A 27,632-nucleotide genomic window follows, 5' to 3' on the forward strand; every position below is an offset into this window, starting at 1 on the left:
GAGTCAAACCCTCTGAACTTGTGCTGAAGTGTCCATGGGCAAGACACTAAGTCCCAGGTAAGTAAGTCATGTGTGGCAGGAACTACTACTGGTACCTGCATGTGAATGTATGTAAACATGACAAACAGTGCCAAGTCTTACGCATCACAGGCTTATTTCATATTTTTGTTGCCGTCATCAAACATATTCACTACTAGTGAGCAATCATTTGTATTTTAAACTTTAAAAATATGTGTATGAGTCAATATGATATTGAACTGAATAATTATTTATACTTTATAGGTTCTGTAAATGGGGCCACACTGTTGATGCACATGCCAAACACTGAGAAAATCCTCAGTTGAACTGAGTGCTTGGGAGTCTTTCTGTGTGGTGGTTGCATGTTCTCCCTATGCTACTCCAGTTTTCTCCCGCCGTCCAAAACCATGCAGTGGTTGATTGCCTCAAAATTACCCGTCGGTGTCCATGTGTCCAGAGTGTAAATATCTGAAGATAAAAACTAATTTTGTAATTGTGATTTGAGTGATCTGTCGTAAATGAAGCACATAAACAACAATGTCACATTAGTAATGTGCAATAATTTGAGCAGAGAGGCTCCCTGCTAACATAAACACTCATGTTTCACTGTGTTCAACACTGTGATGTGGAACAATACCCCTTCTCGTCTGCTCTCAGATGTTGCTATCTGCTCCCTTTTCAAAGAGTAATCAGAAATTGGCAGTCGCCGTATCAACCTATCCACACCTTGACTAATGCTGTACCGCCCCATCTCTTCTTACACAGCTAAAGCACCACACAGGTTTCTGATAAATTAATAAACTTGCCATGAAAAGAAGGTACACAATACAGTTCTTCTCCCAGCATTGATTACATCCTGAAAAATAAGGAAAATAATACTATGTATTCAATGTCATTTACACAGTTCGGTTGGCACCAGTCTGGCTTCAGTAGGAAGAAGAAACCTGGTTCGCCCTTGGTGCAGGGTTTGCATGTACAGTACTGTATGTTCCCTCTAGAGTACTAATACATTTGTTTGAGGCCGTCTCTCGACCTGTTGATGGTGTGCTCTATCATCACCCAAAACTGGGACTAGCTTCAAGCACAAGAGTGAAAGAGGCCTCCGATTCTGTAGCGTTCAACAAAGTTATGAGGAGAAATCTTTTGAAAAAATATTCTAACTATTTCTAAATTAGACCTATCCTTGATGCGAGATTGCTTACCTGATAGCAATCTGACACCACAGTCTGACCTGGCACTGCAGAGCTGCATATGAATTGTTTATTGAGAAGCCTTTCTTTCATTGTTCATGAAAACTGCTGCGTGTCTTTGTACCAGAAAGTATTATTTTTGCTCTGTAAATGATAAGAATACTTCCTCGCAAGAACATTTTAGTGCATGAGTAAGCGCATATGATGTACTGTCAGCAGGGAAGTTTAAGGAAAAAACTGAACTCTGACATCTGAGACTTTATTATTATAGCACAGTACACATAATACTTCCTGGTCTCTAAACACATACAAAAATAAACAGAATTGAGTTTTCGTTGTCTTTCATAATACAGTAGATTGCAGTGTGTGTGTGTGTGTGTGTGTGTGTGTGTGTGTGTGTGTGTGTGTGTGTGTGTGTGTGTGTGTGTGTGTGTGTGTGTGTGCGCGCTCTCACCCTGTGTCTGTATGAGATGAAGGATCTTCGTCGTGAGCTGTCTTGCCGTTTCGACATCCCTCATCATGGCCTCTCCATTCATCCTCTCCAGCTGACCCAGGAGCATCAGCACCCGGGAGTTACTGGGAACACTGGAAACACATTTGTATCTTCAGGGAGGTACATATGTAAAATCTATTTAGAATAAATAAAATCCACGGTACAAGATGATCTGTTGTGCACTGCATTATAAAAAGTGGAAAGATTGTTTTGATCAATTATGAGTCCGAAAAACGGGTTCGGCACAACACTGGAAAAAACACAAGCAAATCCACTTGTTTGTGTAAAATGATGTCATGAGAGCGAGTCATACATGTCTTAGTCTGAATGCATGAACTGTCACATATTGCAGTGGAACAACAACAATGCACTGGCAATAATTTCTCAAGATTCAGTTCTTTACTAAAGCTGAGAAATTAGGCCATCTCGGACTGCTTCACTATATTTGGAGTAAAAAAAAAACATCCTCATCCCTTCGTCTTAGCTCAGTGGCAAATCAGCTGGAAACACAAGGTCATAGGTCAGCTGTCGGGACAGCAACGTCAAACATTAGAGGAGCGAATCAAAGCTCAGATTCTACCCAGTGGAGCGAAATTCCTCATATGTCCTTATAAAGAAAGAGAGTGAAAAGTCTGGGCTGGAGAGGGAAAAAGAAAAAAAAATGAGAAGAATGAGGGGAAACAGTATCGCAAGAAAAGACAAATATGGATGAAGAGCCGAAATAAATACATTGAAAAAGTCACATGGATGAACCGAGCCCACAGAAAACTTTGAAAGCTGAATGAATGTTATTTTTATAAATGCCAAACTGTGTTTATACCAAAAACTAACCATTTATTGCAACATCTTTCTCATAAAAGTACTTATTTATGAACACAATTCAAGAAAGCACGCCAGATTAGAAAGTGCAACAGTAATTTAAGTGGCAATAGTGGTCTAGAGGTTAGAGAAGCAAGTTTGTGTTAGAGGTTTGCAAGTTTGAATCCCACAGCTGACAGGTTAGCACCGTGGGGCCCTGAACAAGGTCCTGGACCCCCAGCAGCAGCCCACTGCACCTAATGAGAGTAGTTTTATTCTATGAACAGAAGGGAATAAATGTAGAGCCCCATTAAAATAAATACAAATATAATAAATATCAGTAAATAATGGTGTGCATAGTCAATGATTGTCCTCACTGAGAGAGATCGAAAGCTTCACGCAGGAGTGTCAAGAAAAGTGTTTATACTTTGTCAGTGTACTTAAGTATATATTGTACCAGTATATACTTTTCCTGAACTTTCCCTTTTTACTTGCTACATTTGAACACAAATATATGTACTTTCTTCTCCTTAAAAGAGCCTCTGGTTGCTGTGAAAGGATCAAAGCGGCAGTTATTCATCCTGAAGCTGTCGGAAATGACAAATTCAAAAGTGATACATTTACAACAATGGCTGAATGCCAGGACTTAATGCTGCATTCAAGAGTAAGTCTTTATAAAATAAGTTTCAAATGGAGTTCGTAGTGTTTTATATACAGGGAGCCTCTTTTTTGAAATGAGAAAGGAGTTTAGTTTCTGACTGAAAACTACGATACAAGTTTAATCATGATCTGAGTCTTTGCTAATATTTAAGATGCTTTATCCACACTGGCAAACATAATATTACAATAACAATAGTTATGATGAGTGTGTGAGTAAAATGGCATAAACTTATGCAATGTACTTATATGACCTACCGTGTACCAATAAAACATTAATGTACACAGCAGAACCTGCACTTTGTACTTTTACTTGAGGAAAGAAGATGAACAGGTACTTTTCCTTTTACCAGTCTTTACTCAAGTATCTGTGCGAGTACTTTTGGAAACTCTGCATCTGAACAGATAGCTGTGACCCGGGTACTTTTCATACATTTCACAATCTTCTTGTGCAAGAACATTTGTTAGTCTTTAAATACCAAAGCTACTCACCCCTTCTCCGTGGCCATTTTGGGTTTGTTCATCTTCACCTCATCAACATTTTATGTGGTCTGCAGAGAAAGAAAATGAGGTCCTCAATGAGAAGGAAAAAAAAGAAAAAAAAAGAAGAAGCACAAGCACAAACATACAGGACAAATTTAGAAACATAATCAGCCTTTGCCCAATGTGACTGCAGCGCCCACTAGACTCCCTCTGTGGTAATCTCAGGCGGTCTTCAGCCCTGTAACTACAACAAAACCAACTGACCATAAATGTAACTATATGACAGCCCTGTAACAAACTACTGACCTGTCCTGTGTGAATCTACCTCACTGGTAGAGACCACCTGCAGCTGCAGGCAGACAGCCCGTATTGACTGAACCGGGACAGAACCACTATAAGAGACACGTTACCTCTTGACTGATTTTACTCAAAACAAAAGGCTGCGCCGCTCGCTGCAGATCTCGGATGTCCAGAGACAAAGGAGTCGTAGATGAGGTAATTTGACCACGTGGCTTGAAAAAATATAATTTGCGCTCAACTATAGCAAGTCAAATATGAAGCCAAAAATTGGAGCAGCATCAACAAAAATACAAGCAGGAGTCTGGATTATTTCAGTGGATCTTTAAAGGTCACCAACAGGATTTTAATGAGATCAGACAATAAATACAAGAGCATTTATGGGGTGGAGATGAGCTGAGTCATAAAACTGTGTGTAATGTCACCTGTGCCGCAACAGGGAATTTGTTTTATGATTCTGTTCAGATGTGAGATGAATGAAATGTTCTAGATTTAAAAACACATTTCCGAGATACAAATATTACGAAACAAAAAGAAGATTTTTAAAGTCCCTTTCAATTAACACAATGTTTAGAACTAAGCTGGCTAGATAAGATAGATACGATTTAAGAGATCCAGACAGAAACTGAACAGATAAAATAAAATGAAAGGTTTTGAGCGTAATGTAAAATGATATCACACAACAATTAAGCAAAGGTAAAGATAGCAATAAAACACATCAATAACAATAAACATCAAAACAACAGTGAAACAGTCAGCTGGAGAGAACTGTCTAAGATTTTATATATATATATATATTTCTCTGTTTATATCTGTCAGTATTTCAATTGTTTTCATTGACGTGAAATAGACAGACGTACAAACACAGTTAAAAAATAAGTGATGATGCCTCTCCATTAGCCATTATGCATACATTTACCTGAAGCACACCTGGGAACATTCTCAGTTATTTTTGGACCAAAGCGCTCCACAAATTATCTTGACAAAAGCAATTCTTAAAGCAAAACATCAATATCTAACCAAAACACTTCACAGAGCTCAACTCTAAAGTTGACGTGAAGTCACGGACTATGCTTGACCTCTTTAAAATCATTCTCAGACTTATTATAAGTTATTACAAACGTGAACAATAATTCTTGAAATAACAACCTGACTCTTAAAACTAGATTTGGGACTGTTTGAAACAACTAGACTGAAGTGTACACATGATGTCTGGGTCTCTTTAAACTTATCCAGATTCTTTTTTCCCTGAACCTTTGAACTTTATATAAATGCAATTCTGTAAAGTCTTAGTAATAACAGCATGTTAAATGGTTAAAGGTACATCTTTGGGGGTTGTAAACTAACTAACCAAAATCTGTACGTATTCCCTCTCTTATTTTAACATGGATTTTTTTTTTTTACACTCATAATTATGAATTATAAAAAACAAATTCGCTCAACAAACAAAATATAATCAAAAAGAAAGTCAAGATGATACAACTGTCCAGTTATCAGTGTTTTTGTAGTAAGCTGGCTTTAACATTAGAAACATTAGATATTGGTTTGGCTCTAAAGAGAGGTCACAGATGCATGTAAGCTGCTGCCCACCACGTTACAATCTGTCTTTAAGATGGTATCAACGTTTTAAAAACGGGCAGTATTATTGTAATGGGCATTATTATTGTAACGGGCTCGCCTTAAATAATAATCAAAATCTGAATCTACTGCACGGTCGCACCTCTCCTTACACAAGCCCGGCCGGAGATCTTCGCTGGGGCTGTTGTAATCAAAGTAAGCAGCTCTCTGAAGCAGATAGCTGAAGATCTGCTATGAGAAGCTGGTGGTCGCTGCACCTGCTGGGCTGGTTCGCTACTCCACGGCCGCCTGTCTGCGCCAGCCAGCGGGCCGGCTAACGGAGGAGACAGCTAACGCGGTCATGCTAAAGAGATCACACTCAGACATGGCTGGGGAGGCAGCCGGCCCCCCGCGAATGCTTGACAGAAACCAGGACTTCACAGACCTGTATGAAGAGAAGCCGCCGTTCCGTCCAGGGTGGACCGACACCGAGATGAGGAGGGCAGCCGCTTGTGTTTCTGTTGCCTGAAACGCCCCGATGATGATGTTGTGATGAGAGCCGAGCCAACTGTCATCAGAGGGGCCGCGAGAGCAGCTCGCTCTGGTTTCAGCTCCTCCACATAAAAGCTCACTAATCAGGCGAATGCACCCTGCAGCCTTCGCTATTACACAGTGAACAAAAATAAGAAAAAATACTTTGTTTCTGCACAGGTCAGATCTGGAGCTGTGAACTCTTTAGTATGGGTTTGCGGAGCGACGTCATGACGTATTCTGACTGCGATGAGTGACGCAAAATGTGTGCGCCTGTCTACGAGCTCCTCGAAGGGATCTTTATTAGCTACATGGTTATTACAAAATACTAAGGTACGTGCAGTAACTGCAGGAAAATACAACATTCCGATAACGACGATTGAGGTGTCGCTACCCGATACAACTGGACAAGCAGTTGAATTGTCCAAAATTGTACTTTGTTGACAGTGTTAGCTTGTTAGCACACGACATGAGTAGCGAGCTAATGCAAGCTGTGATAGCTAGCTCCAAGCAGCTCTCATCTTCTCATGTTTCCAAACATTGTAAGCTTAATGAAGGATTTGTTTGTTTCAGTAAATGGTGCACAAGTATGAGAACACGTTTAAAAAGCCAGGTAGGCAGGTCCGTTAATGTTAGTCTTTTTCTGATTGAGCTACGTTTCATATTTTCTTCCCTTCGAGTACGTATGAGAAATAATCTGACTGGAGTCTGTATCAAATGATTCTCCCTCATCCATCTTCTAGTGAAGAAATCATACACTACCGCGAAATAACTAAGTATAGTTCACATTGCGATTTTATATCATACCCTTGGAGACTGGTAAACAAACATGAGACACAAAATGCCAAATAAGTTTGTCATTTATTGTTTGACCTTAATTTAAATGGAATTGATATGGATGTTATCACAAATTAAATTGAACTTGGCAGGTAAAGGTGAGGAAGGTGTGTGCATGTGGACCAGAGCCACTGCATAAAGACAATATAGCCTCTGACGTTAAAGCATGTTGAATCAGGAGGTCAGTAAATTTTGTAAGGGCACATATGTTTATTCTGATCATCTATAGATGCTACTTGCATTTGAGGTTGTTTTGTGGGGGTGTGTTGTATTAATGTGAACTAAAACCTGAAACAACTAAACTTTTTCATTTGCTGTAAATCCATGAAATCTAAAACATTGTTCGTGTTCGCCTGCACTCTCCTAAATCCATTCACGTATCCTTGATTTATTTCAAATAAATGAAAGTGTAGTTTTTCCTCTCCCACAGGATCAGTACTGACATATTTTACATGTTGAGGGTTGATATTTGCCTGTGCACTCAGCAGTGCAGTTTACACCTTTTTGGGTAACTTAAGCTTCTCAGGTCAGTTCACAGAACATGATGTTAATCCTCTGTCGCCCTAGATTATTTTACCATGCTTTTTTTTTTTTATATATATTTCCTTCACAAATATGTAAAACACACATATCTTGTAGGAGGTTTTTAATGTTTTGTATTTTGAAGTTTCATATTGGATTTCTATCTTTGAGGCGAATTGCTTTACCCTGAAAATATTATTGTAGTGGAGTTGTGACAACATAAAGCTGCTCATTGTAAACAGAGACAGAGAATAACGTTTGACGGTGCCAGGTCACAGTGCCTGTTAAAAGTTGATGAGCAGGGTGTTTGCTGCCTCATCTTTGCCATTTCCAGTTAAAAAAATGTAGCAGTTGAAGGAAGGTGGTTGTTCCTGATTTAAAAAGAAATGTTTTCAATGCAACACTGGTTTAGAGCAAAGATGTGTTTATTTATGTATTCCACTAAGTATATTTGTTTCAATGCTGTGCTCTCCGCACTGCCTTGTTACTATGGATACGCCGATCGGTATCATGATTAGCTGTTTTAAACATATCTGTAAAATGATATTTGCAATATTTTGACTCTGTCCTGGTTTTCCTTTTCTACTTTAGTTGTAACAATGGTGATGAAGTCTTCAGTTGAGGATGATGATACCGGCTGGGGCCTGGGCATCCCAGAAAAGATGAAGAACAATGCCAACTGGGTTGACATTACACATGAATTCAAAGGATCCTGCAAAGGTAAAAGCTGTACTTGTGCACGCGTGCCTGCATGCGGCATATGTTTTCAGGTACGAAAGGGACTGAGGTGTCACCCCCTCCTCATTTTTGTCCTTTGTTTATGCAGAGTTGAACCTGGGGGAGTTGCTTCATGACAAACTGTGAGTATGACAGTGTTTGTTTTGCACAATAAAAGCTTTTATGCATCCAAGTAAAAAAAAAAAAAAAAAGTTCAGTTTATTCAGTCAACAAAACACATTTTTGTCTCACGGTGAAATGACTTAATTGTGCTTGATCGACCCGTCACCCAAAATCTGGATACAGTTTCAGAGGCTGATTAGACAGAATAATTGCAATAAAATAATAATTGATAATGAAGGTTTTTTTTTTTTTTTTTACAAGCATCTTTGAAGTCTGCTTTACTTGTATTTACATGAGCTCTTAGGTTTATCAATGAACCTTATTGATGATTTCAGTCTTTATAATGAAATAGTTTTTGAGCTTTTTCATATTTTTTCAAGACAGAGCCTAATCTTTCCGTCATGTTACAGGTTTGGACTTTTTGAGGCCATGTCAGCGATAGAGATGATGGATCCCAAGATGGACGCAGGAATGATTGGAAATCAAGTCAACAGAAAAGTGCTCAATTTTGAACAAGCTATCAAGGTACTGATCTCTGAGAGTTCTTTAGTGTGAAACAGAAATTGTTAGAAACAATGACAACAACGACAGAAAGGCCTGTTGTTTGTCTGCCTATGAAACAAGTTTTAAATCAACAGCAATCTAATTGATCTTTTCACCCTGAGTCACCTTCATTATTTTCACAGGTAGGTGCCATCAAGGTGAAAGACCTTAGTCTCCCTGAACTCATCGGGATCATAGACACATGCTTCTGCTGCTTGGTGAGTTTGGTTTGGCATATTTTGGACAATATTTTAATGAATAAAATATTTGCGTTACTCCATGAAACAGAAAGGCTTGTACGGGGCTCTACAAAATGTATGTTTGTCGACACTAGTGCTTTGGTAATTGCAACTGGTCAGTGGGTCGTTTAAAATGATCTGTAGACTGGATTTTTGGGACTAAATGAATTGACGTTATATGTTTCTGGCATAGATTTTTATTTTCCTATGTTGCATTTACTGATATAAACCTGTTTGCATTGTATTGAGCGACAAACAGTTTTAATATGAACTCGCCTCTTGAATAACTATCAAATAACAGGAAAGGCAGTACTCATGTGTACCTGTTTATGTGTTTATGTGTTTGTTTGTAGATAACATGGCTGGAGGGTCATTCCTTGGCCCAAACTGTCTTCACCTGTCTGTACGTCCACAACCCCGACCTAATCGAGGAGCCGGCTCTCAAAGCCTTTGCGCTGGGAATGCTGAAAGTGTGCGACATTGCCCGAGAGAAAGTCAATAAGGCAGCTGTGTTTGAAGAGGTGAGCTGTGTTTTTATACCGTAGTACTGAGTTCTTATAGTTTCAAAGGGGGACAAAAAAAGGATCATTCTTGTACCGCTGCCATTGACTCTGCTGTGACTTTATACATCTTATGTCCCAAATGGTGTGAATCAGGGGGGACTGAGAAACATTCCGACAATCGCAAACAAAGCTGAAAGTCAGGATTGGAATAACTCTTCTGACTTATATGCAATACATCTGAATGAATATTTGTTCTATATTTATTCTCTAGGAGGATTTCCAGGCCATGACTTACGGCTTCAAGATGGCCAACAATGTCACAGATCTGCGGGTCACAGGTACAAGTGACCAATATTTGTTTGACTCTGCAAGGCCCCCCCTTTAATGACAGCTGAATATCTATAAACTGTTTGTCATGTCAACTATCTCATAGGCATGCTGAAAGACGTTGAAGACGAGTTACAAAAGAAAGTAAAGGTATTTTCTCTCGACCGGTTTAAATCTTTGCATTTCAGTGAAATATACCCAATACTTAGACAATGTGTCTTCCTGGTCCTCTTCCCCTGCAGAGCACACGCAGTCGACAGGGTGAGCAGAGAAACCCTGAGGTTGAGCTGGAGGTGAGTCTGCTCACTCAGTCACTCCTGCAGTTTGGGAATTTACTTCTTTTTAATAAGATTTTTCATTTTTGAATCCCTGTTTCAGTCCATGCCCACAGTTCAGTCAAATTTACTTTAGTTCCAAAACTAAACCTTAAATTCCCCCTCTCAGTTTTTCATTTGTCTGTCAGATTGTGGGACTCATTTGACCTTTAGAGGCTCTGGAATTTCCAGCTGTTCTGTTATCGTAGCAATAATAAAGAATTAGAAAAAAAAAAAGAAAAAAGATCCGACCCAAAGATTGACTTCTCTGGGTGGTCAAAATAAAAACAACATTCTCCCTCCTTTTTAAGACCTTTTTTTTTTTTTCCCCTTGTGAGGCTTCAAAGACCAGTTTGGAAATATGTGTATTAATAGCTCTGCAATGTTGTCCCATGCCTAATTCGTCCAGCATCAGCAGTGCCTGGCACTTTTCAACAGGATCAAGTTCACACGCCTTCTACTGACCGCTCTGATCGCCTTTACCAAGAAAGAGGTAACACACACACACACACACACACACACACACACACACACACACACACACACACACACACACACACACACACACACGCACACACACACACACACAAACCTTTGTTATGGTAATACTGTGTCTTGTCAGCTTCAATACCGTAATTTCTGGACTATAAGCCACTACTTTTTTCACAAGCTTTGAACCCTGCGGCCTATAAAATGACGCAGCTAATTCCTGGATTTTTATGGGTTAACTGGCTTCATGCCGCCAGATTCTACTTCCACATGTAGATACGTGCTGTTTTGAGCGCCTCTGCTTCTCCAAAACTCTTCGTGACCTCGTCTTGTGCTGCTTTCCGTGGTCTGGCAATCCAGCAGCTGACGGCCGTGAGTGATGCGTTCAGGTGCATCACGTAAACCTGCCTGCTGGACTCCGTGGCTGAGAAATCCTCAGAATCACAATCAGCAAATAACCGATAAAATACTTTATCAACAGTGATACAACCCTGTGATTGTGAATTTCTCTCTCTCTCTCTCTCTCTCTCTCTCTCTCTCTCTCTCTCTCTCTCTCTCTCTCTCTCTCTTTCTCTTTCTCTTTCTCTTTCTTTCACACACACACACACACACACACACACACACACACACACACACACACACACACACACAGTGCTGTGTGCAGGAATTTCCAGCACTATGAAAGACAGATTTATGGGAGTTGATGAAAATATGAGCAATTCCTGTCCTGTTACAACGTGGACACCTGCAGCTTTTAGTCAAGTGCGGTCTATATATGTACTTTCTTTTTTTCTAAATTTTGCAGGTGTGGCTTATATCCAGGTGCTCAATAATCCAGAAAATATGATAATTAATCAACAGTTTAGTCGATCACTTTTACAATATTTAGATTAGTGCACAAACGCATCGAGTCGGAGTTAAAAATCATCTGAAAAAATAATACATATCCAGATACCTCAAATAATTACTCAAGTGCAGTAATCAAGTACAAAAACACCTGTTTATAATCTGCTTTTATCTACATTATATTTTATTCCTAACCCTACGTGTATTTGCAGTATACTGCTGCTTATTGAAGACCTTGCAGTAAACCATCACCAGGTGTCGTGTGTATTTGCAGACTTGACTTCAGTATGTTTTTATATGAAATATTTTTTGTTCATGTTTTGGTTTGTTGCTTTGTCTCCATCAGACCAGCTCAGTGGGTGAGGCCCAGAAACTTGTGGCTCAGGCAGCTGACCTCTTATCGGCCATTCATTCCAGTATTCAGCATGGCATCCAGTCACAAAATGACACCACTAAAGGAGGTACACACACACACACACACACACACACACACACACACACACAGCTTGCTAACGTATTAATGCTGAAAGGTTTCTAACAGAACTTAAACCACTATCACAGCCATTCTGTGACCGCAGAATTTAAAAAAACATATACAGTATCATATGTTAAAAATACTTCTGCAACAGCCTCTCCAACTTCATATATCAAACTTGAAGTATCTTGTGTGTTTATGACACACATCTATCCTCAACACCAGTCACTTGTTAGAAGTCTACATGAAAAGCTCCTACAATAATCCAGACAAGCTCTCAGGGAAGGTTACTTTTTTTGTTGTAGTTATTTTTAAAAGCAACTCTGACCTATGTTAACCTGAATTGTATTATTTTGCAGACCACCCCATCATGATGGGCTTTGAGCCCCTCGTCAATCAGAGGCTGCTGCCGCCCACATTCCCTCGTTACGCCAAGATCATAAAGAGGGAGGACATGGTGGCGTATTTCAGCAAGCTCATCGAGCGCATCAAGACCGTGTGTGACGTCATCAATACCACCAACCTGCACGGCATACTGGTAAATTCTTTTTCAGGATTCACAGGAACTAATCAGGAAAAGAAAAAGAAAAGGCTGTGAGCTTAACGTGAACCTTCTTTTTTCATCCAGGATTTCTTCTGTGAGTTCAGCGAGCAGTCTCCCTGCGTGCTCTCCAGATCTCTTCTTCAGGTAGATGACAAAGTTTTGTTTTGTTTTCTGATGCAGTGCAGAGCTTCATTTGATGATTTACTTTGAAACGAATGGAATAACTGATGATTAACTTGTGAAATGTTTTCAGTTTATTAAAATTTGTATGACTTAAAATGTACTTAGCTGTTTTAGTTTGAAATCTTTGACAAATTTCTTTTTGAAATCAGTGTTTTTAGATTTGCTTTGTTTTTAACGCCACATTTCCTTTGTTTTCCATTTTTTAAATAAAGATTTATTTATTCAGTTCAATTATAAGGACTTTTAATAATTATTTGTGGGGCTATGTTTCTTTTTTTTTGTGATACTCTCATTCTGAATTAAATACTCATAATAATACTCATTAAATAATCATGAAATGCACTTTCATTTAAAATGCAAGACTTTAACTCTAAAAACATTCCTCTGTTTGTATTCAGACAACATTCCTAATAGATAATAAGAAGGTGTTCGGCACTCACCTGATGCAGGACATGATTAAAGACGCTTTAAGATATTTCGTCAGCCCGCCGGTCCTCTCATACAAGTACGTATGCCATCAATTTAAAGAGTAAATTAGGTTCAAGTTTTACGAGTTGTGATCTTTTATTTGTGATCCCCCCCCCCCCCCCAGATGTTGTCTGTTCAACAATCACCAGGCCAAGGACTACATTGACTCTTTTGTTACACACTGCTCCAGGGTTTGTGACCTTTGCCTGTCTTTATTCGATGCTGTAAAGTAAAGATGAATAGACTCATTGGTTTCACTGCAGCAAACGGTGACTCCTCGTAATACGATTAAAAGTGAATATTTTGGAAGCGGTGACTTCTTGTATGTGTGACTGTCGTGTTTCGTTGCTGCCACTTTTCCCCACAGCCGTTCTGCAGCCTCATCCAGATCCATGGACACAATCGAGCTCGGCAGAGAGACAAACTGGGACACATTCTGGAAGAGTTCGCCACACTACAGGACGAGGTGGACAACGTCTTCTTACTTCTTTTTTTTAATCCCGCCAGTTTTACACAATAGATTCAAATTGGAAAAAGTGGAAAATATTTACCACTCGCTTTGTACAATGTTTTGGATTGGGGGAGGGGGGGGGAGGGGGGGGGGGGTTCTCACTCATCCTGGGATGTTTTCATTAGATTTTAGTTTCTAATCTTAAAGTCTTTATTTGTGCTCTGCAGGCAGAAAAGGTGGACGCGGCCCTGCATAGTCTACTGATGAAACTCGAGCCTCAGCGGCAGCATCTCGCCTGTCTCGGCACCTGGATCCTCTACCACAACCTGAGGATCATGATCCAGTACCTGCTCAGTGGCTTTGAACTGGAGCTTTACAGCATGCACGAGTACTATTACATCTACTGGTGAGACGTGTTCCGGCTTCAGCTGGTGGACAAACAGACTCCCCCGTGTTTGCCTGTGGAATTTGGCAAACAAAATTTGACTTGTGCACATCCATAAGTGAAATGTGTTCGGGCGTGCCTGCAGGTATCTGTCGGAGTTCCTCTACGCGTGGCTCATGTCCACGCTGAGCAGAGCGGATTCTTCACAGATGGCGGAGGAGCGCATTCTGGAGGAGCAGCTCAAAGGTCGCAGCAGCAAAAAAACCAAAAAGAAGAAGAAAGGTGCTTTTCTTACTGTGGACTATGAATGATCGCCAGTCCGCTCATTAGATCCTGATAGTATCTGGCAATGTCTGGAATGTCTTTTGCAGTTCGACCGCTAAGCAAGGAGATTACGATGAGTCAGGCCTACCAGAACATGTGCGCCGGCATGTATAAGGTGGGCAGACATCAGCCACTCCTTCTTTATCTCACTGAGGTGCACAAACTTAATTCCCTGCTTTTGTCTTTCCATGCCAGACAATGGTGGCTCTGGATATGGATGGAAAGGTGCGCAAGCCGCAGTTTGAACTGGACAGCGAGCAGGTTCGCTACGAGCACCGCTTCGCCCCCTTCAACAGCGTGGTCACCCCTCCTCCTGTGCACTACATCCAGTTCAAGGTGCCGTTTGTGATTCATCCGGGAGAACCTCCATGAGTTCTTTTTATTTGTCCAATCCTCCTGTCCCCCGTTGTTGTACGTCCTCTCTCTGACTTTGCTCCTCTTGTTGTCTGTTGTAGGAGATGTCTGATCTGAAGAAGTACAATCCCCCACCAGGCTCTGCTGATCTGTACCTGGCGGCCAGCAAACACTTTCAGCAGGCCAAACTCATCCTAGAAAATGTACCCAGCCCAGATCCCGAGGTCAGAAAGCCACTGTGCTTTTAACTCAGCGGTTTGATGTTTTCCAGTGGAGAATATCCTGTAAAGATTCAGGTTTTCAGTTTGTGTTGTTTTTTAGCAATTAAATAAGGGGGAGTACAACACCTGATGACTTGAGTGAGAATATCAAATCCAGGACCTGATTCCTGAAATGGTTTCTAGTCTGACCTGGACAAGCCGCCTCTGTTACTATCAGCATGTGTAATGTGAGGCTTCCTCACAACCTGGCTACAACATGAAGAAACACTATCCTGAAGAATGAATTTACAATATCTTTCTGCAGCAGCCTTTCCTCTGTGATGGTCTCTCCCTAACCACTTGTTAATTATTGATGGCAGGTGAACCGAATCCTGAAGGTGGCCAAACCCAACATTGTAGTTATGAAGCTCCTGGCTGGAGGGCACAAGAAGGAGACCAAGGTAATGAGATACGGCTTATGGAAATTAGTATTATTAGCAAGAAATTATTAGCAAAATTATTGTTCTGTAAATGGTTTTAAAAAAAAAAAAAAAAAAAAAAAAAACTTCACATGTTTTCATCCCCAGGTGCTCCCAGAGTTCGACTTCTCAGCTCATAAATACTTCCCTGTGGTCAAGATTATTTGATTTCACTCACCACCACCTTCACCTGAAGCACAGTGCAATGCCCCCGCCCACCCCCCCAGTCTGAATCTCAGCAATGTTGTCCACAAAACACACGCCATGTTTGAAACACCTGCATCTTTTCTGTTTCTCCTGATTGAGGAATCCAACACCGACAAGCTGACCAGAGAAAAACCCAACTGGGCCTAAATGTGTAATGGTGTGTGTGTGTGTGTGTGTGTGTGTGTGTGTGTGTGTGTGTGTGTGTGTGTGTGTGTGTGTGTGTGTGTGTGTGTGTGTGTGTGTGTGTGTGTGTGTGTGTGTGTGTGTGTGTGTGAGAGAGACAGTAGAAGATGCTTTCATGTAAACTGATGGAAGTCGTCCCAGGAAGGCCTGAAAAGAATACTGTAATCATACTGGGTGTGCATATCAATAAATCATTGAAAAGAAAAACTATTTTGTATGTCTATATGATAACTGACGTTTCTTTTACAAAAGTGTTTTTGTGATCCAAGAGAATGTCTGGTGAAATGTTTATTAAAACCTTTATTTATTCTTGACTATATATTCAATCTTGATGATTAAGACCCCTTTTAATGACAAATAGCTTCTACCTAACACACACACACACACACACACACACACTCACACACAGTTACTGTGCATGGATGCACAATTACCACACACGACTTTCAATCTGCTTTTTGCACAATTTGATCTCTTTTTTTTTGTAAGAGCTGATAATTTCTTGAAGAAGAGAATTCAGTTTTATGTTAAATATATCTTCTAAAAGTAAATTTTTTTAGCTTTGAGTTCAACCCAAATCGGGGGCGTCCTTGAGCGCTAACCTCTACGATGTCCTCAAGCTGAAATAAAATACAACAATTGATCTACATTCTTGGAGGCAATGATTGTTTTTCCAACAAAGATGTGTTTATAATAGTGTCTTTGTGTAGTTGTTTTCCAAGACATGAACCGTAAACATTTTTTTGCCAACATAATCAAATGAAATATCCAATAGCTTCAATAGTTTTTCACAACAGTACTTTCACTTGACCTTTTGTTTTTTTTTTAACACTACTTTTACTTGCAATTTTAGCCAGGAACATGTAATATATTGTAATTATTCACCATTAATACATTTTTACCATTGAGAATTTGTTTTAATGCAGCTCTATATTGGACACTTATAGTAGTCTATTTGTTTACATTTTACAGAAGATACTGGAGCGTATATATATATTTTTTTTCCAAACTGAATACTAATTTTGCTTTCTAATTCCAGGAATATTGATTTGTAGTAATGCTGGCAAAAGTCATGTCATGAATAAAAAAAACCCTGACCTGTGTCCTACTTGTTGGAACCACAAGGCTGTGATTCCAGTGTGCAGTTTGAAGGTTCAGTGGTGAGAGTGTGTGTGTGTGTGTGCGCGCTTGCAGATAACCCGTTTTATCTCATTATCAACTCCGACACAGCGTTCCGGCCTGTGCACACGCCTCGAGCTCAGCCGTTATCGTTTCAAGAATGTCTAACAAGCAACATTGACATAAAACAATGGACACCATATCACAGTCATAATGAAAAAAAACTTTTTTTAATTCTCCCATCATCAACAAAAGCAATGATTATGTAAACCTTTCACAGATTTCTCCAGCCGTTGAAAAACAATTTCAATTTAAACAAAACAAAAATGTTAATCCCATTTAAAAAAAAAAAAAAGAATCATACAACAGTTTGTCTTCAAATGAATCACTCCAGCGTCACAATCACGCAGACAAAGCAGAAGCTCTTCAGGTTTTACAGCGTCAGACAATGAATAACAGCAATAGCATGACATCGAAAAGACAAAACATCGAATGAAGCCCTCTGCAGGATGTTTGAGACAAAGACAAAGTAGAAGAGAAGTATTTGTGTTTAACTTCAGGCATGCTGTTGTGAGGTTTTCTGCTTTGGCAGGTCTGATGCTGAAGAAATGACACTTTTTTTTTTTTCTTTCCTCACAACTGTCTCTGTCTTACACTTGACTCCTATTCAGCATTTGCTGATACAAATTGTATTCAACCAGTTAAAAAATTAAAATTAAAAAAAATCCATATAAATAAGAAAATAAGTTACCTTGGTTCTGGTTGGGACAGATACACTGAGCTGATTTCTCTCTGGGTGGGTTCCCCCACTTTTTGCAGTTTGCATTGCTCAAAAGATCAAATATTAATTAGAGATTAAAGAATTTTCAATATGTGCCGACACGCTTTGTAGAAGCCCACACAGACTTCTCAACGAGTTTAATGACACCAGTGTGCTTATTTAAGACGTTATGAAGCGGAAACCTCAGATGACATTTTGCAGACCGTGTCCCTCCAGTTACTTCTTGTGTGCCTTAAAGTCAGAGGAAAATATGCATCACAAAACATTCATGTACTCGGTATGTGTCTTCACTGATGGTTTAAAAAAAAAATTTAAAAAAAAGTTGTATTATTTTTGACCTGCACATTGGACATGGAGAGACCAGACATCGGCACAAATTAACACGTTTCTGAGATCAAATGCCAGTTTTTTTCTTTTCCTTCACATCCTTTTGAAACCAAGAGCATTAAAAAAAACAATACAGTAAAATCAATTAGATTCAGTTTAAAACTTCCACCTGCAACCCAAAGCAGTAATGGATGACATATGACACAAAAACAATCATTGTAAATATGGCTATTACAACTACTAATTGAGTACTCTGTCAATTTCCAGACTACAGAATATGTGAATATCTGTCCAGCGTGAAACAAGGCAACTATACAACCCACCTCAGAAATGAAAGTACTATTATATTACATCTGATGATTACTATCTGTTAACATTTGCACCCTGCCCAATGACTTCCAGTTAAATGCATTTGAAAGGACGACTGCGGAAGAATTCCACACTTTCAACAGAACACAAAGTACACTTGATTCGACAAACCATAGGAGGGATCCACTATTTACAGCACACACTCGCCCCACTCGTGTCGGAGGCGACCGACTGTGGGGAAAATGACCGCGTGCACAACTGGTAAGGCATCCGTCAAAACTCATGATGTACGAATAGAATCAAAGTGTTTCCAGAGATGGCGTTTATCATCATTAAAACGGTTTTTCCTTCAACATAAAATGAAGCCGATGTTTGATTTGTGCCGCTTCGCGAACCGACGGTTGAGGATTAATGCCCCGCTGCTACTGCGACTACTCGGCAGTAATGTTTCAGAAATGCTCGCACTCTAAACACAAAAGTCCAGTTACAGCCATAATATACAACATATTCAAATCCTGGCAAGTTTAGCATCTAATTCACATTTAAATAAAGGAAAGAAATTCCCTCTGAGATTAATAAAGCATTTTCTATTCTATTCATGGGTTTCTCCAGTAGTGAGGACCTTTATCTTTTAAAATAGCATCGCGAACTTGAAAATTAGATTCCTTCTAGCATCAACAAAACATGTTTGGAGTTTAACGACAATCACATCAGGTTCTAGTTATCACCTGCAGTCATGGAAATAAACCTTCACCGTCCAATATTTAACAGCTCCTGCACCACAGAGCCAAAGTCCAAACTATTAATGTGAGAGACTTTTGTTGAAGAGACAAACAAGGATTTTTTTTTTTTTTAATTTTTAAGACGTTGGATCTCAGAGACAGAAGAGCAGTGCAACAGAGCCCTCTGGTGGAGGAGTTGTGACATTGCAACCACTCACATCTTTCCCAGTGTTTTTCACCTTGTCGCTTCCTCTTGATGTTTGCATGAGGTCCATCTCAGAGTGAACATTAACCCAACATCAATATGCAGCGATTCCCAGAGGTTTTCAACCTAACTTATGTCTGAAGTTGTGATTTTGATTCCCGAACAGCACTGAACCACAAGTAAAAGAAAGTACCAATTACATAAAGACAAGACAAACAGGACTTTCCAGGAAAATAATGCAAAAGCTGAAATTAACCACCCGGTTCATCTTTCCTAGAGAAACTTGAGCCTCACTTTGTCCTGGGCGTAAAGTCTTTTCCAGGATGCATTAACCTGTTTGGTGTTGTGCTGTGATGTCAAAAAGGTCCAGTTTTCTTAGGTGTGACACAGGATCAAACTGTAGCCCTGAAAGAAAAAAAAAAACAATATGATGAGAAAAAAAAAAGAGAAAAAAACAGACTGACAGAAACGTATATTTGTAATCTTCTTAAATGTTGACAACATTGTACAACAAACAACTGTAAAAGACACAAAGCCATTTCTGTAGGGTTATCATGGAAAGCAGCAACTATGGAGAGAATTGAAACTTAACAACAGTGAATTTATCAGATTTGCTCAGATAAAAATGACGAATTTGGCTGTGACTTGTTTGTTTTTTTAATTGTGTTCCTAATAGAGCTCAAATGTAAACAGGTCAAAATTTTTAAAGAACTTCAAACTTTCTTAATATTCAGGCTTTCATTTCACAATGCATTTTATCCTTAACAGCAAGTCTCTCAGCTCTTTGGTGTAATTAAGCGGGATCATCTTGTGTCACGTTGTTTAGCTCAAGCCAAAGTTGCAGGGGGCCGGAGCCGATCCCAGCGCCATCAGAGCGATGCGGAATATCTGGACTTCAGTATCATATCACCCTGAGACACTGTGGGTAGGTCACACTGCTCCGACACTGGATGAAGCGGAGAGCTCTGATCTGAAGAACAACAAATATCATTCTGGTGGCTTTAGTCTAAATAAACTGGGATGACTGAAGCGATGGGAGCGACAGGTTGGGGTTCTTAAATATTTTCTTTTCAATCTTTTTTAGTATAACCAACCAGCCTTACTCTCAGTCAGCCGACTTGTCTGTAGCCTTTGCATTCCTAAAAGAAAACCTGCTGTGCAGCGTCGAAACCCTGATTCCTGAGTCTTTGACTCTGTCTCACAAAATCCCACAACACGAAGCAGACACACACAGAGACACAATGTCTCACACGTTCACTCCTTTAGGCCACATCGGATTCACCAATTCACCCCAAATGCATGTTTCTCAATGGAGTAGCTACAGAAACCACAGGGAGAACATGCAAACTCCACAAAGACAGGCCATTTCTGGGGTCAGATTTCTAAGCAACTGCAGGTTTCATTTAACAAAGAAAATGTATTGGAGATCCACTTGGAATGATTTGCAGCTAATATCCCAACACCAGTGTGTTCACATAATAATGATCTCAAGAATAGGAAAGGGCATCAGACACCTCTGTGTGTGTACCTCAGACACGATTTAGCTCAGCTTCTTTGTCCGCTTCAAACTCTCCCTCGTTGTCATCATCCCTGTTGTAGTCCGCCGCCTCCTCTTCCATTTCTTTGCCTATCAAACAGTCCAGTGTTAAATTCACATGACAAGCAAGATCACAGACACAGACACAGACACAGACACAGACACAGACACAGACACAGACAGACAGACAGACAGACAGACAGACACACACACACACACACGTTGTGTTTGTCGACTCTTGACAAAAAGCTGCACACATGTTTAGTAGCTTTACAAGAGGACAATCACAAGTGGCTCCCTCTAGTGAAATGTAGGATTCATGGCAGTTTGTTCCGACAAGTGATATGGTGCCGAAGAACACACACACACCTGTTTTGTCAGCCGGTTTCATCTGCTCTTGTTGCTTCTCCAAGTCAACTCCGCCCACGACAGGCTCGTCTCCATCATACTCTTCCGGGTCCTCAATTTTCGGATCAATGTTCGGCTCATCTGCGTTCCTTTGAAACCGCATGCCTTCCATTCCTGGGTCGTCCTCTGAAAAACACAGTCACTGTTTAGGTTGATTGATTGATTGATTTTTAACCCCCCCCCCCCCAAAAAAAAATCTATTTCACTGGAAATGCAGTCAGGAGCTGGGGACCAAATACTTTTAGATATTTAGTGCAGCGCAATTGTGTTGAATTCAGAGCTTCTCCGCTTGCTTATTCCGTCTTTTGATTTCAGCCTTTCAAAAGAATGTAGCACATTATTGTAATGTAAAAACTCCAATTATTATTAATCATACATTTTAAGGGCACGTTTCAAATGCCAGTTCAAATATCTGGGTTACTTTAAAATAAAACAGTTTTTTTCCCCAGTTTTGATCAGATGGGGTGAAAGGTCATTTTTGTTTTTTTTATAAGAAACAATTGCGGCTGTAATCAGTTATTAGAGTTACAACTCCACCTTCTGTGTCACCGTCGTCTTCCTGAGCATCCATCCCCTCCATCTCTCTGTCCTCAGTCAGAGGCGGCAAAATGTCCTGCTTGACCGCTTTAGTGGTGACAGGCTGATTGTCGGCTTTATAGAGACCCCTCGTAGGACCCAGGTCCTTTGAGACATTGACAGCTGGAGGAATAACAATGAGGAAATCGTATTGTGAAGGTTTGCACTTGTTGGCACTTCTGGACCAAAATGAGCAAAGCTGAAAGTACAAAAAAAAACAACTCTTGACATACAGTATGTAAGTACACCCACGTTACCTTTATCCATGTTGATGTCATTACTCAGTAGCTCAGCTATTTCATTTTCTTTCTGTTCCAACCGGGCTGATGTTGCATTACCTCCATCAGGTAAAGTCTTGGCTGGCTCCTCGTCGTTTTTTACACCTGTGTCTGCATTTCCCTGCAAAATAGTGCACATCTCACGCAATGTTTTTTTTTTTTCATATCACCGACAAAACAACTGGATCAATCGGGATAAGTCTCAGACGCTCCGACGCGACAACAATAGTGGATCTTTTCTTCTAATCTCGACACGCTAAACATTGCAAATGTTGAATGAAGAGCACACGCCCGCACAGAGGCTTGTGACAATCTAAATTAATACGGTGACCTTTCACTGAAAAGGAAACTTACCTGTGGAGCAACAGGAGGAACAATGAGCTTCTCCATATTCTTCTGAACTTCTAGTTTGGCTGCGGCCACCCTCTCATCACACAGCTCCTTCTGAGACAGAACCTGGGATTGACAGTGGGCCCTACAGACGTACAAACACACACACACACACGTACATGTCAACACTGAATCACTTCCAAGATACCCCTATATTTAGAAGTAATCAACCGAATTAAACCGAGAGGTTCACACAAGTTAAACAAACTGACCAGCCACACACAGCCTGATCAGTCTTGCAACATCATCTGATGGTGCAGTGAGTCACATCGCAACTGCAAAAAGCGGATTTAGGTGTAGCTAATGACTCGTTGTTGCCACCCAGTAAACAAATCTCACATACTGTACCTTCAGATGGAAATGAGTTAATCATTCTTGCTCTGAAAAACATTAGTTGAAAATTAACAATTGTCAGGCCTCTCACATGTCATAGGCGAGCTTGTCGTTCAGAGTGTCGATGTTGCCGTGGCAACCCAGCAGCTCATTTTGAAGCTTCTCCAAGTTATCATTCAACTGGTTCAGCTGGCCTGCGAGACAAACAAGGGTGAGATGACGTGACCTTTCAATCGAACATACAGAGCGAGTAGCTGTGTCCGGGTGTCCCGGCAGAGAGGTTACATTTTAATAGCTACCTTTGAGTTCCTGGATGGTTATTGTACTGGAGGAAATGTTCTGCTGCATTGTGAACTAGAAGCAAGGACAAAGCAAGTGTCAACATTTAAAGTTGCTTTACAGTTTGGAAGCGAGGCAAAGTCAAACCGGTGAATCAAACTGGTAACTTGGTTAGAACGTTCAGAGACAAAAGTCTTTATCTTTAACTGTCCGTGGTGTTTGTGTGCACCTTGGCTTGGCTGCAGGAGTCCTGGACTTCTTCCAGCTTTTGTTGGTAGACAATTTCAATGTGGTTGATTTGCTGCTTCTGTTTCTGGATTTCGTCCTCAAACTCGTTCTTCTTCAACTCGACTGCTCCTCGCTCTGTTACTACGCGTCTCACCTGGCCCTCCAACTCATACAGCTTGGTCTGCGGCGCACATGTAAAGATAAATGGATTAAAATAGGTACAGGGTTTGGTTGTTTTTTTTAGGTCATTCAGAGATTCTGATACCATTTAGACAACGGATGAGACAACATCAGCAATGACACCAGCATTTATCAAGAGAAAAGAAAAACCCAGTATGCAAATAACTGAGAAAATTGATTTTTGGAAAAAATAAGTTTTTGACATGAGCTTCTTTATGCACCTATTACATAGAACAGTACACAATGTTAAGTATAGGGCCTCAAAATATTTTCACAACACCAAATGTAATGCGGAATGTACTCCTCCTTGTTCTAAAAGCACAGGTATGCAAATTCCTCCTTTAAGTTTGTGATTTGCATCGGGAAACAACTTTGTGCCGAGTCGGCTTATGCAAGTCAAACAGTAAATGAGGAGGTGAACAAAGTACATACCAATACCATAAAAAAGCCTAAGGACCAAATGAACTATACTATTTTATAGTCCTTGTAAATCTGCACCAATAAAGCCAGGTGAGAAATAGTGTGCAAGTTGACATAAGAATTGACTGATAGATCCCCAGTGAGGCTTTAGTTTGCATCTCCATCTTGTTTTCAAGTTTGGAGGCCTTCCTTTGGCGAGTTTGCACGTTTTCCCTATGCAGACATGGGGTTTCCCCATATATATATATATATATATATATATATATATATATATAGCAGTTCCCCCACACAGTCCAAAAACATCCACTTTAATGTTAGATGAATTGGTGACTCTGGACATTTGTGTGTTTCTTTGCTCCAAAACACACGTCGATACACCCACCTGGAGCTCTAGGTTACGGGAGCTGGACATCCAGTAGTTGAAGCCCAGGACCAAAATGCAGGCGACGAGAGCAGCAATCATCAGAGGTGGTGATCTTCCGACACGGCGCCCGTTCCCCAGCCCGCCCATAGCTGTCGATGAACTGAATACACAAAAAGCACAACCAGAATAGTCACACGACAATAATTCTGGAACACGTTTGAAACAAATATTTCTAGTAATGAACATGAGGACAGCTGTTGCCTATAATGTGAGAACTGTCATTGACAGAGCCAGTTTTGCAAGATGATTATAAGCAATTAAAATTGTTATCAGCCCTTCAAATGGTGGTGACATATTTTTATTTAAGGCAGGCAAAAAGCCACACCAGGCCTCAATCCTGGGTCTCAGCAGAAGCAGAAATGCCGACTGTTCAACAGACACCTCATTGTTTTTTCAATCAATTTCAGTATAAACACAGAAGTTTCAAAAGGACTGAGTCACTGCAGCATACAACTACTCACAATCAGTATATCAATACTGAATACAAAACCGGAATGAGGTGTGAGACTAAAAGTGAAAGCTCAAAAATATGTGGCAACGGAGGGCATTTCCCGAACCCAATAGCAGTACACACCCACCAATCTCCATACCACACAGTGTATAACAGATTATAATAACAGATTATACTTGTCTCATTCCACATGTTAGTGGGTCAGATTTATTAAGCAGCAAGTTAGCATGTTATCTTTAAAGTTAGATGTGTTGGATGCAGGAAAAATAGGCGCGCAGAAGGATTTCAGTGAGGAAGACTTGGACTGGTCTGCAGCGGTCGGTAAAAGGTGGTCTCAGAAAGAAAAAATGTTGAAATAGGCTTCTGGGTTGTCGGCATCCAAGTGAAGGCTGGCTCATGTGGTCTGATCCAAAGAACAAGCGACCGTCATTAAAACTGCTGAATGAGTGAATACTGTTTCTCAGAAAAGAGAGTCAGAATAAGCAGTGCATCGCAGTTTGTTCCGGGGGAGCCTGTCGGGATGGCTGTACTGGTCAGTGTATGATCCCCACACAAGCGTGACAAAGTTAATCACATCCATCACATCCAGATTTTCCCAGACTGCAAGATGAACACATGACCAATCAATGAAAGCAGACCGAGGAAGAGTTATTCATTCATTATACGACATTCCTTCTAGCCAGTATTTCTGGCTTGTGATGCTCCTTACCTCTTGTCTGCCTCTCTTGCAAAGTGGATTCTGCAAACTTGTTTGTCTCTGTGTCTTTGTGATATTCACCTGAACCCAATCAGAAAGCTTCCACCTCTTGATCTGCAGGTTTCTTCCTGCCTAAAGGAAGGAAGTTTGTTTTTTCTCCACCACTCTCATTTACGCTTGCTCGTGTGGTTTAGGGGTCTTCCCCGTATTGTTTTCTCTTCAGTCCAATCAGACGGCGACGTTTTGCACGGTCCTTTACGAATAAACTGAAATGAGTCGATCAGATACTGAATTAATGTTTCTTATTGAGAGTAGTGTATTTAAGGTGACAGACCTTTGAGTGGGTGCGAGTAGAACTGTAATCTCTATGTTCCTGAAAGTAACTGCAATATCACAGCAACGGGTATCCAGAATAATAATCAACGACTGAGATATACAAATGCTATTTGCTCGTGTGTCGAAGTGGGTCACACCTTAAAGGTGTTTGTTAGTAAACAAAGAAAGACCAATCTGTCAAACCTCAAATATTATCTTTCAAAATAAAGAGTCACTGGCAAAAATCGATCGTTCGCAATCAGGTCAGGACTACTGACGCCCAGCAAACAAGCTGCTGAGCTTCGTGAATGTCTAACCAAAGTAGAGAATTGACCTGAACTCAGCATTGTTTTCACTGGTTTCGTTGCTGGAGTCTGGAGACGCTCCACGTTAAGCTACAGTCGCTAGCGGAGCTTAGCATCGGGCAATCGCTAACAGCCGAAGAACTACTTACCTCGTATCTTTCACAGTCAGAAATCAAAGAAGGGTGTTCAATCCAGTGTCTAATGTGACGTGCGGTGATATATTCGACAATCGCAGACCGTATGTCGCTCAGTTAAAACCCCAACAGCACTCGTTGGTTCGCTTCCAGTCCATTACTGCCGTGAACTCAGCCGGTCTGAGTCCTCCCTGGTGGTGATTCCATCAGGTGCTGCCTTCGAGTGCTGCACGGAAACGTCGGAATTTTCCCATAATGCAATAGTAATAGTCACATTTGAAAATATTAACATATAAATGCTCGTGAATGAGTTAGTTATTCAAATTAATAAAACTGCGAGGTTTTTTTTCAGATGAAGCAATCAACATTCCAGACTACACACATTCTGTTTGTATTTGATTGTTCTGGTTGTGGACGATTATTGAAGGGCAGAAATACGACAGCATTGAAATGCATCATCGGTCCCGAGTATTTCTTTCTACTGGATATTACAGTTTTCCAATTGCTAACACACTAAAATTACAGGACTGTCTCAGAAAATTTGAATATTGTGTTAAAGTCCTTTATTTTCTGTAATGCAACTAAAAACATGAAAATGTCATACATTCTGGATTCATTACACATCAACTGAAATATTGCAAGCCTTTTGTCATTTTAATATTGCTGATTATGGCATACAGCTTAAGAAAACTCAAATATCCTATCTCAAAATATTAGAATATCATGAAAAAGTATACTAGCAGGCTATTTAACTAATCACTTGAATCGTCTAATTAACTCGAAACACCTGCAAGGGTTTCCCTGAGCCTTTAAAAACACTCAGCTTGGTTCAGTAAACTAAATCACAAGTATGGGGAAGACTGCTGACCTGACTGCTGTCCAGAGGACCATCATTGACACCCTCCATCAGGAGGGTAAGACACAAAAAGAAATTTCTAAAAGAGCAGGCTGTTCACAGAGTGCAGTTTCAAAGCACATTCACAAAAAGTCTGTTGGAAGGAGGAAATGTGGCAGGAAACGCTGCACAACCAAGAGAGAGGACCGCAGCCTTAACAGCATTGTGAAGAAGAGCCGCTTCCAGAATTTGGGGGCGCTTCAAAGACAGTGGACTGAAGCTGGAGTCCAGGTATCAAAAGCCACCGTTCACAGACGTGTCCGGGAAATGGGCTATAATAGCCGTATTCCCATGGTCAAGCCACTCCTGAACTCAAGACAACGGAAGAAGCGTCTGACTTGGGCTATGGAAAAGAAGCACTGGACAGTTGCAGAGTGGTCCAGAGTCCTGTTTTCAGACGAAAGCAAGTTTTGTATTTCATTTGGAAGTCAAGGCGCTAGAGTCTGGAGGAAGGCTGGAGAGGAGCACAATCCAAGTTGCTTGAAATCCAGTGTGAAGTTCCCACAGTCAGCAATGGTTTGGGGAGCCATGTCAGCTGCTGGTGTTGGTCCACTGTGTTTCATCAAGTCCAGAGTCAATGCA

General features: G+C 40.5%; 3 protein-coding genes across 11 annotated transcripts in view; 1 reads left to right on the forward strand and 2 right to left on the reverse strand.

Moving 5' to 3' along the window:
* agtpbp1 (ATP/GTP binding carboxypeptidase 1) overlaps positions 1-6,235 on the reverse strand; it is a 30,574-nt gene extending 24,339 nt beyond the window's left edge. Inside the window, exons 1-3 of the mRNA XM_080467528.1 lie at positions 5,939-6,235; positions 3,649-3,707; positions 1,663-1,793 (exon numbers count right to left, since the gene is read on the reverse strand). Coding sequence (XP_080323654.1) covers positions 1,663-1,793; positions 3,649-3,680 — 163 coding nt within the window. The 5' untranslated portion in view covers positions 3,681-3,707; positions 5,939-6,235. The remainder of the gene's footprint in view (positions 1-1,662; positions 1,794-3,648; positions 3,708-5,938) is intronic.
* Positions 6,236-6,261: 26 nt separating this feature from the next.
* naa35 (N-alpha-acetyltransferase 35, NatC auxiliary subunit) lies at positions 6,262-15,934 on the forward strand. The gene is made up of 23 exons (XM_080467527.1): positions 6,262-6,357; positions 7,975-8,103; positions 8,210-8,243; positions 8,634-8,748; positions 8,910-8,984; positions 9,359-9,526; positions 9,780-9,846; positions 9,942-9,985; positions 10,078-10,128; positions 10,559-10,642; positions 11,831-11,945; positions 12,319-12,497; positions 12,588-12,647; positions 13,085-13,191; positions 13,279-13,345; positions 13,522-13,620; positions 13,833-14,011; positions 14,136-14,272; positions 14,362-14,429; positions 14,510-14,650; positions 14,770-14,892; positions 15,249-15,329; positions 15,456-15,934. Exons 2-23 carry the CDS (start codon positions 7,983-7,985, stop codon positions 15,513-15,515), a joined length of 2,175 nt encoding a protein of 724 aa, XP_080323653.1. The 5' UTR covers positions 6,262-6,357; positions 7,975-7,982; the 3' UTR covers positions 15,516-15,934.
* A 1,126-nt stretch (positions 15,935-17,060) lies between these two features.
* golm1 (golgi membrane protein 1) lies at positions 17,061-26,381 on the reverse strand. 9 transcript variants are annotated; one of them, XM_080467450.1, is made up of 12 exons: positions 26,171-26,367; positions 25,414-25,667; positions 24,212-24,353; positions 23,231-23,410; positions 23,022-23,076; positions 22,814-22,916; positions 22,354-22,474; positions 21,979-22,120; positions 21,683-21,844; positions 21,107-21,271; positions 20,729-20,827; positions 17,061-19,605 (listed from the first exon to the last, which is right to left on the reverse strand). In XM_080467450.1, the coding sequence occupies exons 3-11, from the start codon at positions 24,338-24,340 to the stop codon at positions 20,730-20,732; spliced, it is 1,155 nt and encodes a 384-aa protein (XP_080323576.1). In that variant the 5' UTR covers positions 24,341-24,353; positions 25,414-25,667; positions 26,171-26,367; the 3' UTR covers positions 17,061-19,605; position 20,729. The 9 variants fall into 9 exon arrangements, with proteins under 9 accessions (XP_080323576.1, XP_080323580.1, XP_080323578.1 ...); XM_080467454.1 differs by having other exon boundaries at positions 25,483-25,533; positions 26,171-26,337; XM_080467452.1 differs by having other exon boundaries at positions 25,414-25,533; positions 26,171-26,337.
* Between the last annotated feature and the right edge of the window lie 1,251 nt (positions 26,382-27,632).

The sequence above is a fragment of the Lipophrys pholis genome, assembly GCF_963383615.2.
Source record: "Lipophrys pholis genome assembly, chromosome: 7".
Classification (NCBI taxonomy): Eukaryota; Metazoa; Chordata; class Actinopteri; order Blenniiformes; family Blenniidae; genus Lipophrys; species Lipophrys pholis.

What these genes read in the sequence shown, in the direction of transcription:
- naa35 (XM_080467527.1), top strand. Translation starts at nt 7,983, where the DNA reads ATGGTGATGAAGTCTTCAGTTGAGGATGATGATACCGGCTGGGGCCTG. An exon ending in GAGTTGCTTCATGACAAACT is followed by an intron (nt 8,244 to 8,633) that starts GTGAGTATGACA and finishes GTCATGTTACAG; the next exon opens with GTTTGGACTTTTTGAGGCCA. An exon ending in TTGTTACACACTGCTCCAGG is followed by an intron (nt 13,346 to 13,521) that starts GTTTGTGACCTT and finishes TTTTCCCCACAG; the next exon opens with CCGTTCTGCAGCCTCATCCA.
- golm1 (XM_080467453.1), bottom strand. Translation starts at nt 24,439, where the DNA reads ATGTTCATTACTAGAAATATTTGTTTCAAACGTGTTCCAGAATTATTG. An exon ending in AGACGACGGTGACACAGAAG is followed by an intron (nt 21,272 to 21,682) that starts GTGGAGTTGTAA and finishes TGTGTTTTTCAG; the next exon opens with AGGACGACCCAGGAATGGAA. An exon ending in GAAACCGGCTGACAAAACAG is followed by an intron (nt 20,828 to 21,106) that starts GTGTGTGTGTGT and finishes ACTGTTTGATAG; the next exon opens with GCAAAGAAATGGAAGAGGAG.